This window comes from Mobula birostris, chromosome 11, assembly GCF_030028105.1.
Source record: "Mobula birostris isolate sMobBir1 chromosome 11, sMobBir1.hap1, whole genome shotgun sequence".
NCBI lineage: Eukaryota > Metazoa > Chordata > Chondrichthyes > Myliobatiformes > Myliobatidae > Mobula > Mobula birostris.
This window is the reverse complement of record NC_092380.1, coordinates 35,188,133-35,203,017: the sequence shown is the minus strand read 5'-3', so window position 1 is coordinate 35,203,017 and position 14,885 is coordinate 35,188,133. Positions and strand designations below refer to the sequence as shown.

At 45.6% G+C, this 14,885-nt stretch overlaps 1 protein-coding gene across 2 annotated transcripts; it reads left to right on the top strand.

The window, feature by feature from the left end:
* The first annotated feature begins 856 nt into the window (after positions 1 to 856).
* Positions 857 to 12,581, top strand: LOC140205477 (zinc finger MYM-type protein 1-like). 2 transcript variants are annotated; one of them, XM_072273085.1, is made up of 3 exons: positions 857 to 2,889; positions 10,249 to 10,284; positions 12,468 to 12,581. In XM_072273085.1, the coding sequence occupies exon 1, from the start codon at positions 1,328 to 1,330 to the stop codon at positions 2,858 to 2,860; it is 1,533 nt and encodes a 510-aa protein (XP_072129186.1). In that variant the 5' UTR covers positions 857 to 1,327; the 3' UTR covers positions 2,861 to 2,889; positions 10,249 to 10,284; positions 12,468 to 12,581. The 2 variants fall into 2 exon arrangements, with proteins under 2 accessions (XP_072129186.1, XP_072129187.1); XM_072273086.1 differs by lacking the exon at positions 12,468 to 12,581 and adding an exon at positions 11,670 to 11,777.
* Positions 12,582 to 14,885: the final 2,304 nt, after the last annotated feature.

Below are 14,885 nucleotides of genomic sequence, written 5' to 3'. Positions count from 1 at the left end.
CATGGGCAATGGCAATGGCGTGTCTAAGGTATGGCAGGTATGGCACGTGCCCTGGGCGCCACTTGAAGGGGGGGGGGGTGGCGCCACTGAGCAGTTTCTATTAAAGTCAGACAAGCCATCCTCAGATAGTGAAAAAAGAATTTTCTTCAGATGTGTGATCTGTCTTTGATTATCATGGCTGAGAAGCACTAGGATGGCCTTATCTCAGAGCACTGTGTAAGAAGACCATGAAACGTTTCCTCATGAAGAAGAAGGAAAGTGGAGCTGAAGGACGGAAGAGATGAAAGTTGGAGGCGGAGGAAACCAAGAAGTTGAGCAAGTTCTTCGTGCCCTTCTTTGAAAAGCCTGGAACAAGTAGTTCGACACGTTCCATGGAGTCGCCTGCACCTGCTACAAGTTTGTTAGAATCCGAAGGTGGATTAAGTACAAATGCGTCACAAGCCGAGGAGGAAGTCAAGTCAGCTAAATCTGAGTATGAGGAGATTAAGAGATTATGACAGAGAATGTGGACATGACAGGAGGGGAAGGCGATGGTGGTGGTGGTGACGTTGAGTTTATTGATGAGATTTTACCTGACGTGATTGAACCTGACGACACTGAACCTAGTGAACTGGATGGTGTCAAAGAGCCTCGAACTGTCATACCAGAAGTGATTGAACAGCATGACATTGGACTTCTGAAGTTCGACAAGGATACTGGAAAAGCAATTCTGCCTGACGCGTTGAGAACAGAAATAATAAAGCTGGGTTCGAAGTATTTCCACAACAGTGAGGAGCCTTTCCTACCAACAAATAACTGCTCAATGAACAAAACTTGGTTCAAGAGGAAATTGGGAAATGGTTGTGGTGAGGAAGTGACTCGCTCATGGCTGGTCTATTCCCCTTCTAAAAAGTCTGCATTTTGTATCTGTTGTCTTCTCTATTCCCGGTCAGACCATCAATCCTCATTGGAGCAGGAAAGTGGATTCAACCAGTGGAAAGCACCTGAGAGGATTAGTGTTCATGAAAATGCCAAGAATCATCGGGAATGCTTCACACAGTGGAAAGAAATGGAAAGAAATTCAGCTGGAAACAGAGGAGTTATTGAAGCGGTATTTCAGTCACAGATTGAGAAGGAAAAGCAGAAGTGGCGTGATATCTTGACGAGAATCTTTCACCGCATAAAATTCCTTGCGACTTAGAACCTGACTTTGCGAGCTCACAGGGAGTCACTTCAGCTAGACGATGACTCCAATGTGGGAAATTTTCTTGGCTTACTGAAACTGCTGGCCGTCTTTGACCCTGTCATAAAAGAACACCTCACTCATTTGGAAAGTCATCCTGGATCCATGTTTTATCTTTCACCAGGTGTCCAGAACAAATTCATCCACATGATGGCACCCACCGTTCACCAGAGTTTACTGAGAAGCATTCGTAAAGCCAAATACTATGGTCTCACGTTCAACTCGACTCCTGATCAGGCACACCATGAGCAGATGTCAGAAGTAGTGAGGTATGTGGAAGTTGATTTTGAGAGGAAAACAGTCTGTGTTAGAGATTCCTTCCTTGGTTTTATCCAGATAAGCCAGAAGGATGCTGAGAGCTTGGTTGAAGACATCTTGAAACAGCTAGAGAAGGACGAAATGGAGCTACAAGATTGTCGGTCACAGTGCTATGACAACGCTGCTGTGATGGCTGGACACAGAAGTGGTGTTCATCAAAAAATAAGTGAGAAAAACAACCTGGCAGTGTTTGTGAATTGCGACAATCACTCACTCAACGTGGTGGGTGTACATGCAGCCAAGCAGGATACAATGATGGTCACGTATTTTGGAACCATCGAAGCTCTCTATGTGTTTCTCTCTCGTTCAACACAGCGCTGGGAAAAACTCAAAAACGCCATGCCTGTGGTTGTTAAGTCGGAGTCCGAAACCAGGGGGAGTGCAAGGACAGAAGCAGTGAAGCCCGTCAACAAGTACCTTGAGGAGATACTTCAAGTTCTCCAGGACATGATAGATAATGAAAACGAGACCAGTAAAGCAAGAAGTGATGCAAGGCAGCTGTACAACTGCATATTGAGTTACAATTTTCTGATTTTGCTAGGATTTTGGAACAAAGTACTCATTCGAATTGACCGTATTCAAAAGAGGCTGCAGGATCCTAGCATGAACTTCCACGATGCTGCCCTGGATTTGAAAGCCCTCCGAGATCATTTTTATGATGAAGGAGAAGTGTTGGTTTGTGAGTCACTCGAAGAAGGAGTCGGTCTCTGTCAAGAATGGAATATTGAAGTTCAAAGACGTCAGAGACAAAAGAAAGGAATGGCCAATGAGAACTCGAGAGACGCTGGGTTAACAGCTAAGGAAGAAATGGAAAGAGTCATGAAAGGAACACTTGACCGTCTTCACAGAGAAATGGACGAAAGATTCGCTCGTTTGCATGACACTGACGCCAAGTTTGGGTTCCTTCTCGATGTCAAGGGCCTGTGTTACAGCACCGACAGTAACGACCTAAAGAAGAAGTGCAAAAATTTGGGCAAATTGTACAGCTCTGATGTTGATGGACAGCAGCTATATGAAGAAATTTGGGATTGCAGAATGTTGCTATCAAGGCGGGTCAACGTGAAAACATCAAGACCTGAAGAGCTTCTTGAATTTATTGTTCAGCATGGAGATGAGAGCGTCTTCCCCAATCTTTGCATTGCTATTCAGATAATGCTAACCATTGCAGTTTCCATCATCAGCTGTGAGAGATCATTCAGCAAGTTAAAGCTAATACTTTCTTATTTGAGAGCCTCCATGGGTCAAGGCAGACTCTGTGATCTTGCTCTGCTGAGTGTAGAAAGAGAAGAAACTGAAAAACTGACTTTGATCACATCATAGACCAATTTCCATCAGTGAAAGCAAGGAAGGTGCAGTTATAATTTTCATGTAGTACCATAGTTTGTTAATTAAAAGATTAATGAGCTTGACTTGTACTTTTGAGCTGATAAAGTTATCTAAAAGATGGGTGTCAAATGTTTGGACAGGGGCTCAATTTCAGTGCTTGCCATGGGTGCTATTTTCCGTAGATAAGCCCCTGGGCGATGTTGCCAGAGGATGGGAGGATAGGTGATGTTATTCTGTTGTTTAAGAAAGGCTCTACGAGTAAGCCAAGAAATTATAGGCCACTGAGCCTGACATCAGTAATGGGAAAGCTATTGGAAAGTATTCTAAGGGACCAGATATATAAGTATTTGGAGAGACAGGGGTGGATTAGGGATTGTTAACATGGCTTTCTGTGTGGTAGGTCATATCTAACTAATCTTATAGAGCTTTTTGAGGGAATTACCAGGTAAGTGGATGAAGACAAGGCAGTGGATGTTGTCTACATGGACGTTAGCAAGGCCATTGATAAGGTCCCACATGGGAGGTTGGTCAAGAAAGTTCAGTCGATCAGCATTCAAGATGAGGTAGTAAACTGGATTAGACATCGGCTTCAAGGAAGAAGCCAGACAGTGGTAATTGTGTTGTTATGTGTTACCATATAATATTTAGAGATTCATTTTCTTGCAGGCATTTACAGGAGAATAAATGCAATAGATTTTACCAAAAAAAACTACATAGACAAAGACTGACTTACAATCAAAAGAAGACAAATTATACAAATAAAATATAATGTTGAGGACATGATTTGTGATGAGTCCTTGAAAGTGAGTGTGTAAGTCAAAGAATCTGTTCAGAGTTGTGGAGAGATCACCTATGCCAGTTTAGGGGCCTGATGGTTCAAGGGTAATAACTGTTCCTGAACCTGGTGGTGTGCAACTTAAGACACCTATACCTCCTACCCATTGGTAGTAGTAAGAAGAGGATGTGGCAGTCAGTCTATATACAGGAAACACCCTCAGAGGTGTGTGATCATGTCCAGAAATGAGTGGTTTAGTGGTCTAACATGGAAGAAGATTGTGCTGTGTTTTCCCTCACTCTAATCGAGACTAGAAATCCCTCCAAGAATGCTAGCAGCCGTTTCACACAGTATTCTGTTGTCGGTAAGTCACTCTACCAAAAACGAGTGACATCACTGCTCAGGGTAAAGGAGTGATGGAAAGTTCCTGTTACAGAGAAGGCAGAACTCTTCTGCAGGCTCCTGTTCATAGAAGTGATCCGCATAGCTGACATCAGTGACCACACTTCCGAAACCCTTTCTAATTATTCCTTCTCAACACGGCTGCTGACGTCTCTAAGATGTTCCACTTTCACACTTTTGACAGGGGCTTGAGAAGAAGTATTTCAATATTTAAATTTAATATTTCCCTATAACCAGTTTCTGTTCAATGTTGCACAATGTTGCGAATGAACCTCAGCTGTCCTGCTTGTTACTTGGACTTGTAACCATGCAGACATGCATTTAAGCCCATAAGACCATAGGACAGAAGAGCAGAATTAGAATGATGAAGAGGAATTTCTTTAGCCAGAGGGTGGTGAATCTTTGGAATTCATTGCCACAGGCAGCTGTGGAGGCCGTCATTGGGTATATTTAAGGAAGAAGTTGATAAATACTTGATTAGTCAGGGCATGCAGGCTTAAGGGGAGAAGGCAGGAGCGTGGGGCTGAGAGGGAGATGGATCAGCCATGATGAAATGGTGGAGCAGACTCGATGGACCAAATGGCCTAATTTTGCTCCTATATCTTATGGTCTTATGGTCCAATTAGGCCATTCAGCACATCGAGTCTGCTCAGCCATTCAATCATGGCAAATTGATTTTCCTTCTCAACCCCGTCCTCCACCCTTCTCCCCATAACCTTTGACGCCCTGACCAATCAAGAAACTATTCGCCTCCACTTTAAGTATACTCGATGACTTGGCCTCTGCCACCATTTGAAGCAATGAACTCCACAGATTCACCACTCTCTAGCTAAAGAAATTCCTCCTCATCTATGTTCTAAAGGAATGTTCTTTGATTCTGAAGCTGAGCCTTCTGGTCCTAGACTCTACTGGAAACATTCCCTCCATGTCCACTCTATCCAAGCCTTTCATATCATGAATACGTCCTTTCTCAGAGAGCCAGTGAGGTATTTTTGAAAATTGGCATACTTTGGAGGAGATGCATTCCCCACTGTCTGCACATCATGTGCCTACAGAGAGCAATGCGATGCTCACAGATTAATCCCTTCCTGGACACGAAAGCTATCTCACCACACAGCTCATCACAGCTGATCCTACCTCAGTGGGGAGGGGTGAAGGGCCAGGGGCAGAGACCGCAAGACATTTCCCTGTCCCCCATGCCCTCCTCACTATCCCAGACTGAAACCCCTTCAGTTACAAGTCACCCCCACTCCGCTCCAACTGGATCTCCCAGCAAAGAATATCTGAAGATCTGTTCACATTCAAATTCCAATTCAGATTTATTAACTTATCACATCTACATCGAAACAGACAGTGAAATGAGTCAACACACATCAAAGTTGCTGGTGAACGCAGCAGGCCAGGCAGCATCTCTAGGAAGAGGTGCAGTCGACGTTTCAGGCCGAGACCCTTCGTCAGGACTAACTGAAGGAAGAGTGAGTAAGGGATTTGAAAGTTGGAGGGGGAGGGGGAGATCCAAAATGATAGGAGAAGACAGGAGGGGGAGGGATAGAGCCAAGAGCTGGACAGGTGATAGGCAAAAGGGGATACGAGAGGATCATTGGACAGGAGGTCCGGGAAGAAAGACAAGGGGGGGGGGACCCAGAGGATGGGCAAGAGGTATATTCAGAGGGACAGAGGGAGAAAAAGGAGAGTGAGAGAAAGAATGCGTGCATAAAAATAAGTAACAGATGGGGTACGAGGGGGAGGTGGGGCCTAGCAGAAGTTAGAGAAGTCGATGTTCATGCCATCAGGTTGGAGGCTACCCAGACGGAATATAAGGTGTTGTTCCTCCAACCTGAGTGTGGCTTCATCTTTACAGTAGAAGAGGCCGTGGATAGACATGTCAGAATGGGAATGGGATGTGGAATTAAAATGTGTGGCCACTGGGAGATCCTGCTTTCTCTGGCGGACAGAGCGTAGATGTTCAGCAAAGCGGTCTCCCAGTCTGCGTCGGGTCTCGCCAATATAAAAAAGGCCACATCGGGAGTACCGGACGCAGTATATCACCCCAGTCGACTCACAGGTGAAGTGTTGCCTCACCTGGAAAGACTGTTTGGGGCCCTGAATGGTGGTAAGGGAGGAAGTGTAAGGGTATGTGTAGCACTTGTTCCGCTTACACGGATAAGTGCCAGGAGGGAGATCAGTGGGGAGGGATGGGGGGGACGAATGGACAAGGGAGTTGTGTAGGGAGCGATCCCTGCGGAATGCAGAGGGGGGGGGAGGGAAAGATGTGCTTAGTGGTGGGAACCCGTTGGAGGTGGCGGAAGTTACGGAGAATAATATGTTGGACCCGGAGGCTGGTGGGGTGGTAGGTGAGGACCAGGGGAACCCTATTCCTAGTGGGGTGGCGGGAGGATGGAGTGAGAGCAGATGTATGTGAAATGGGGGAGATGCGTTTAAGAGCAGAGTTGATAGTGGAGGAAGGGAAGCCCCTTTCTTTAAAAAATGAAGACATCTCCCTCGTCCTAGAATGAAAAGCCTCATCCTGAGAGCAGATGCGGCGGAGACGGAGGAATTGCGAGAAGGGGATGGCGTTTTTGCAAGAGACAGGGTGAGAAGAGGAATAGTCCAGATAGCTATGAGAGTCAGTAGGCTTATAGTAGACATCAGTGGATAAGCTGTCTCCAGAGACAGAGACAGAAAGATCTAGAAAGGGGAGGGAGGTGTCGGAAATGGACCAGGTAAACTTGAGGGCAGGGTGAAAGTTGGAGGCAAAGTTAATAAAGTCAACAAGTTCTGCATGCGTGCAGGAAGCAGCGCCAATGCAGTCATCGATGTAACGAAGGAAAAGTGGGGGACAGATACCAGAATAGGCACAGAACATAGATTGTTCCACAAACCCAACAAAAAGGCAGGCATAGCTAGGACCCATACGGGTGCCCATAGCTACACCTTTAGTTTGGAGGAAATGGAGGAGCCAAAGGAGAAATTATTAAGAGTAAGGACTAATTCCGCTAGACGGAGCAGAGTGGTGGTAGAGGGGAACTGATTAGGTCTGGAATCCAAAAAGAAGCGTAGAGCTTTGAGACCTTCCTGATGGGGGATGGAAGTATATAAGGACTGGACATCCATGGTGAAAATAAAGCGGTGGGGGCCAGGGAACTTAAAATCATCGAAAAGTTTAAGAGCGTGAGAAGTGTCACGAACATAGGTCGGAAGGGATTGAACAAGGGGTGATAAAACAGTGTCGAGGTATGCAGAAATGAGTTCAGTGGGGCAGGAGCAAGCTGAGACAATAGGTCTGCCAGGACAGGCAGGTTTGTGGATCTTGGGTAGGAGGTAGAAACGGGAAGTGCGGGGTATGGGAACTATAAGGTCGGTAGCAGTGGATGGGAGATCCCCTGAGCGGATAAAGTCGGTGATGGTGTGGGAGACAATGGCCTGGTGCTCCTTAGTGGGGTCACGATCGAGGGGTAAATAAGAGGAGGTATCCGCGAGTTGTCGCTGTGCCTCGGCAAGGTAAAGGTCAGTACGCCAGACTATAACAGCACTCCCCTTATCGGCGGGTTTAATAATAAGGTTAGGATTAGTGCGGAGGGAGTGGAGAGCAGAGCGTTCCAAAGGAGTGAGGTTGGAATGGGGACAAGGTGCGGTGAAGTCGAGACGGTTGATGTCCCGTCGGCAATTAGCGATAAAGAGATCCAGAGCAGGCAGAAGACCAGAGCGGGGTGTCCATGAAGAAGAGGAGGGTTGAAGACGGGAGAAGGGGTTATCGGTGGGGGTGGAGGAGTCCTTGCCGAAGAAGTAGGCTCGGAGACGGAGACGGCGGAAGAAAAGTTCCGCATCGTGGCGAACACGGAACTCGCTGAGGTGTGGGCGAAGGGGGACAAAGGTGAGGCCCTTACTGAGGACAGAGCATTCTGCCTCCGACAGTTGAAGGTCGGAGGGAATGGTAAAGACCCGGCACGGATGAGAGCTGGGATCAGGGGGGGGAGGGGGGAGGCTGGGGGTGTCAACGGAGAGGGGAGGGTTGGGGTGAGAGGAAGGTGGAGCCTCTGAGGACCCAGGAGCTGACGATGGGATCTGAGGGAGACGGGATTGCAGAGTATTGGTGGGGGAAAGGGAGACGGGAGTCACAACAGCAGCACATAAAGACCCGGCCTGGAGTTCAAGGCTGGCGTCGCAGTTGGTGGTTGCGCAATCGCTGTGAAGGTGTCCATGGTCGTTGCTGGAGTCCGGGTTTTGAATATGCCCTGAGGTGTTGGAGCCGGCGAGATCAGTGGCAGACGCCGCAATCTGAAGTTCATGTCTGCTAGCGTCGGGGCCGGCAGGCTCTGGAGTCCGTAGATGTAGGATCTTGCGATCTTTGCCTAACATGACAAAGTCAAAAAGATGGCGATTGCAGGCGTGAATCCGACGGAGGATGAAATAACGGGTAGGACCATTACAGACGGTGAAGGAAGTGTCCCGAAGGTGTGGAAGGGTCAGTGAAATGAGTCGTTTGCATCAACAACCAACACAACCTGAGGATGTGCTGGGGGCGGGGACAGCCCACGAGTGTTGTCACGTATTACGCTGCTGACATGACACGTCCACAATGCTCAAGAGAGCACAAGCAGCAGCAGCAACAGAACAAAACCAGGTAATAACAGTAACACAAGGCCTTTTCCTACTGTCCTGCACACACAGATACCCAGGCCTCAACTCAAGTCTCCAGGCCTCCATCCTTTGTCCCTTGGACTTGTGGACATCAGGCCTCTGCACATTCTGAGTATTTCCGGAAATCTCTTTGCTCGCTACTAGTGGGTTGCAATCACCATTGCAATGGGGAAAAAAAAACATACCATTCACCTTGGGCACAGGAAAAATCCCACAGAAAGCAGTTAACAGCTGGCATTTTGGTCAGAGAAGCCTAGGGTACCGGAAAAGACCATTCTCCTTGCTTTAGGATAGTAGGAGAATCTAAGATCCCAGGGCACAATCTCAGAATAGAAAGATGTCCCTTAAACACTGAAGAGGAGGAATTTTTTCAGTCTATGGAATTCATTGCCACACCAGGGCTGTGAAGCTCAAGTCAATGGGCAGAGCTAAATAGGGTATTGAATGGTAAGGAGGTTCAGAGAATGGGATTGAAAAAAAAAGATCCGCCATGCTTGAATAATGGAGCAGACTTGATGGCTTAATTCTGTTCCTATTTCCTAGTTTTATGGTTAAATTCTGCTCTTTAAGACTGGTCAGACATCCAATCATAGGTCTTCCTCTGAATCGATTTCATATTCCCAATTTCTCTCCACACGCTCCTTGATGTCTTTGTTGACTGATAAGGTGATGGTGATATCCTCATCTAGACTGGGCTATATCTCACTGAACTCAGCAGATTCTGAAATGGCCTGGTGAACAATTCCTTTCAAGGGTAATTAGGGATGAGGAATAAGTGAAGCTGACTAAGTGATGTACGTACACCCGATGGCCATTTTATTAGGTACGCCTTCTCATTGAGATAAATATCTAATCAGCTAATCATGTGGCAGCAACTCAATGCATAAAAGCATGCAGACATGGTCAAGAGGTTCAGTTGTTCAGACAAAACATCAGACTGGGGAAGAAATGTGATCTAAGTGACTTTGACTGTGGTATGATTGTTGGTGCCAGGCAGGGTAGTTTGAGTATCTCAGAAACTGCTGACCTTCTGAGATTTTCACGCACAACAGTCCTTAGATTTCACAGAAAATAGTGGAAAAATCAAAAAACATCTAGTAAACAGCAGTTCTGCTGGTGAAAATGCCTTGTTAATGAGAGAGGTAGAGGAGAATGGCCAGACTGGTTCAAGCTGACAGGAAGGGGACAGGAACTCAAATACCCACACGTTATAACAGTGGTGTGCAGAAGAGCATCTCTGAATGCACAACACTTTGAACCTTGAAGTGGATGGGTATGGCAGCAGAAAACTATGAACACGCATTCAGTGGCCACTTTAATAGGAACAGGAGGTACCAAGTAAAGTGGCCACCAAGTGTATATTTGTTTAGGATACCAAAAGAATAAAAACAAACTGGCAGAAGTACTCAGCAGATTCCTTGTGAACTACCTTGGTTTTCTTTGGGATAATTTATGTCACAAGTACAAGGTCAAATTGGTAAAATTAAATTGTTAAAATTGGTTTATTATTGTCACATATACTGAGGTACAGTGAAAAATTTTGTTTTGCTTGCTACCCATACAGATCATTTCATCACATCAAGGTCGTACAAAGTTCAAGGTAAGTTTATTACCAAAGACATTTGTGTCACCATGTACTGTCCTGAGATTCATTTCCGTGTGGCCATTCACAGTAGATACAAAGAAACACAGTAGTCAGTGAAAGACAAACAACCAACGTGCAAGAGACAACAAACCGTGAAAACATAAAAAAGTAAATAAGTAAATAAGCAATAATTATCAAAAATATGAGATGAAGAGCACTTGAAAGTGAGACCATAGGTTGTAGAAACAGTTCAGTTTTGGAGTGAGTGAAGGCGAGTGAAGTTATTCCTCTCTGGTTCAAGAGCCGGATGGTTGAGGGGTAATAACTGTTCCTGAACTTGCTGGTGTGGTTCCTGAGGTTCCTGTACCTCCTTCCAGATGGTTGAGGGGTAATAACTGTTCCTGAACTTGCTGGTGTGGTTCCTGAGGCTTCTGTACCTCCTTCCAGATGGTTGAGGGGTAGTAACTGTTCCTGAACCTGGCCGTGTGGTTCCTGAGGCTCCTGTACCTCCTTGAGGGAAAATGTGCGACGTGGGCAAGGTCTTTAATTATGCTTGCTGCTTTACTGAGGCAGCGAGAAGTGTAGACAGAGTCTGTAGAGAGGAGACTGGTTTCTGTGATGTGTCCATAACTCTGCAGTGTTTCTGGTCTCAGGCAGAGCAGTTGCCGTACCAACCAGTGATGCATCCAGGTAGAATATCTTCTTTGGAGCACCTCTGAAAATTGGTGAGAGTCAAGGAGGACATGCCAAATTTCTTCACCCTCCCAGAGATACTGTGTGCTTTCTTGGCCATGGTATTTTCAAAGCTGGACCAGGACAGGTTGTTGGTGATGTTCATGGAACATAGTGCATTACAACACAGTACAGGAACTTCAGCCCACAATGTTGTGCCAACCTTTAACCTACTCTAAAATCAATTGAAACCTAATCCTGGGAAATCAAAGCTCTCAACCACCTTGACCTCAGCACCATTGATGTAAGCAGGAGTGTGTGCACCCCACCCCTTCCTGAAGTCAATGATGAACTCTTCTGTTCTGCTGACATTGCAGGAAAGGTTGTTTATCTTGGCTCTGTATCTCCTTCCGGTACTCTGACTCGTCATTATTGGAGATTCCACCCACTATGGAGATCTCATCTTCAAATTTGTAGACAGTGTTGGAGCAAGAGAGTGCACAGGGGAAGGTTAGGTTGCAGCCTTATGTTGAGAATAATGGGGGCAGAGGTGTTACTACCTATCCTTACTGATTGCGAATATCGGTCAGGAAGTTGCAACGGGATGTGTTGAGTCCCAGATCTAGGGGTTTAGAGATGAGTTTCTGTATAATTATAGTATTGAAATTGAAACTGCAATCAATAAAAAATAGTCTAATGTAGACATCTTTACTGTTCAAATGCTCCAGAGATGAGTATAGCATCCACCTGAGACCAGCAAAAGGTGAACTGCAGTGGGTCGAGATTCTCTCTCCTTCCTGTACTCTGAAAGGATACGTTGGCATTGGAGAGGATCCAGAGAAGGCTTACAAGAAAAACCCCAGGAACGGAAGGGTTTACGTATTAGGAGCGTTTGATGGCTCTGGGCCTGTACTTGCTGGAGCTTAGAAGAATGAGGGGGTTTGTCATTGAAACCTTTTGAATATTGAAAAGCCTAGAGAGAGTGGACATGGAGAGGATGATTCCAATAGTGGGAGAGTCTAGAAGGACTCAGGCTCAGAACAGAAGAACACCCCTTTAGAAAAGAGGTGAGGTGGAATTTTTTAAGCCAAAGCATGGAATTCATTGCCACAGATGACTGTGGAGGCCATGACTTTGGGTATATTTAAGACAGGGAAGTTTGGACAGGTGCATGGATGGGAGGGATATGAAGGGCAGGTCGGTGGGAGTGGGCATTTTAAATAGCTTAGAAGGGCACGATGGGCCAAAGGACCTGCTTCTACCCTGTACTTTCTATGGCTACACGTCCACACTAGACCGGATAACTTAGAAAACACCGGTTTCACATAAAAATGAAAGGCATCCACACCAGGCATTTTTAAAAATATCTCCGTCCACATTAGATGGATATTTGGGCGAATCTCCTCCTACTGAGCACACGCAGGACACATAGAAAACAAGTGAAGAGGAATCAGTATACTTGGTACTCATTTGGCCAGTTACAGACTAGAAAAACTTAAAAGGAATTGCTGTTGGCTCTTGTGCAGGAGGACTTAAAACTTAAAAAAAAACAAATACTGGAGCATATGGAGGCAACCGACAGGGAATTCACGGACAGTATGACCCGGCTGACGACAAGCATTGAAAAACTGACCAACTCTGCTGCATTAATAAAGCACCTTGTTAAATGTATAAAACATGTCTGCATCAGTGTTATCTTGTATTTCCATACAATGTTACATTAGGCTGTTAACACATCTATTGTCAGAGAAGTACTTGCATAAATAGGTAAGCCACTTTCATACAAGCAACAACAGAAAACAGGGCAAAGTGAGTATACTTATTTATTCAGTAAGCTATGGGTCAAAGTATTTGGTGAGTACATTTCTAATTCTTCTGGCTTCAGTCTCGTTGCCGTCTGTTCTGAAATTGTTAGGTTGTGTGGGAGGTTGCGTTCAAGAAAACAACGAAATGCCGCACTGTTGCCATCTGTTCCGGCACCTCATGACAGCGTTTTTAAAAATATCTGTTTACCCCGTCCACACTGCTCTGTACAATCGACATTTTCAAATTTACACACTCTGGAGGGTGTTTTAGAAAATCTCCGTTTTCGGGGGAGGAAAACTCTGTTTCAATGTGGACAGAGGGTCAAAACGAAGAGAAAAAGCTTCGATTGCGGATTTATCAGGTCTAGTGTGGACTAAGAATGGAGGCTGCTAGGTTCTTGATTAGTCAAAGGTCATAAGGAGAGGCAGAGACTGGGGTTAAGACGGACAATAAATCTACAATGACTGAATGGCAGAGTAGACTCAATATGTTGAATAGCCCAATAAGTTTGCTCCTACACCTTATGGTCTCATAGTTAGTTGAAACTCTGCTGGCTACAGTGATTTCAGCTAATGTGAGGTGGATATTGATTTAAAGTCTGAAAACTAACACAGCCCTCCCCCCTAACAGTGCTGGATTCCCTCTCAGTTATTCTGGAGGGTCAGCCTGGGACTCTGGAGCCTAGAAATACTTAACTGAGAGGTGAGAGTCACAGCAAGGCCTGTGGGCAGTTAGGTCACCCCTCAGAGACTAGCTATGGCCCATTAATGGGACACAAAGCAAGAGTGGTACTGACTACCTTCTGAGCTTTGACATGCCTGTTCAGACCTTGAAGGAGCATTGAGTGTTTCAGAGAACTGACACTGCAGCGACAGGTTGGATGCAATATCTTTTAAATTCCTTTGGTGCTCTACAGTTGAGGTTTACATAAACTCGCCAAGACTAACAGTAACAAGGAAACAAGGCTTTTATTTACAGTAGTCAGCACACCACACGCAGAAAGCAAGTGCATGTGGTGGTGATGCTGTGGTTAGCTTACTGTACGAGTATTGTATATTCAACGGTACAAAGTTAAGTATATTTATTATCCAGGTATGTGTACTATATACAAGCTTGAGATTCATCTTACAGGCAGCCACAAAACCCATTTTTAAAAAAGACCATCAAACACCAGATGTGCAGAATAAAAAACAAATCGTGCAAACAATAAAAGTAAGCAAATAACATTCAGAACTGAAGTTCACAGAAGTTAGAATCAGAATCAGAACCAGGTTTAATATCACCAGCACACACTGTGAAATTTGTTAACTTTGTGGTACCAGTAAAAAGCAATACATGATAATACAGAAACAAACTGTGAGTTATGGTCAATATATTTATGTGTGTCTATTAAAGAGTTAAGTTAATTAAGTAGTGCAAAAACAAATAAAAAAGTAGAAATCAGATATCAGAGAGGAAGAAGCAGTTCCTGAATCTTTGAGTGTATGCTTTCAGGCTCCTGTACCTCCTTCCGGATGGTAGCAATGAGAAGAGGGCATGTCCTGGTGATGGGGGTCCAGAATGATGGACATGGCCTTTCTGAGGCACCGCTCCATGAAGATGTCCTGGATACAATGGAGACTGGTGTCCATACTGTCGTACCTTCTTCATTGCTGCACCAGTGTGTTGGGCCCATGTTAAATCCTTAGAGATATTGACACCCAAGAACTTGAAATTGTTCACTCTCTCCAGTTCTGATCCCTCTGTGAGGACTGGTGTGTGTTCCCTCATCTTACCCTTTCTGAAGTCCAAGTCAGTTCACAGCCACAAAGCCGGTGCAGGAGCCCGTTAGTTGTTGGCCACAGCCTTAGCTCAACGCAGAGATGTGTAAACCCAGAGAAGAAGTGAGCTGAACACCAGCTCATCCCTCACCTTGGGCCCCAACACACTGACCTTTTCAATCTGGTCCAGCACATAAATCAGCAAACTTCGAGTCATTCCTCACTCTCCGACCCAGGGCTGGGCCCTACCACCTCAACTCTGCCTTTCCTCACTCCAGTTCTCCAACATCGAATCGTCTTAAAGTCCACTCCAGCAATGGCCAAATATTGGCTCATTCCCTGCTCTTGGGCCTGGGCCCCACTACCAGGTCCAGCCTG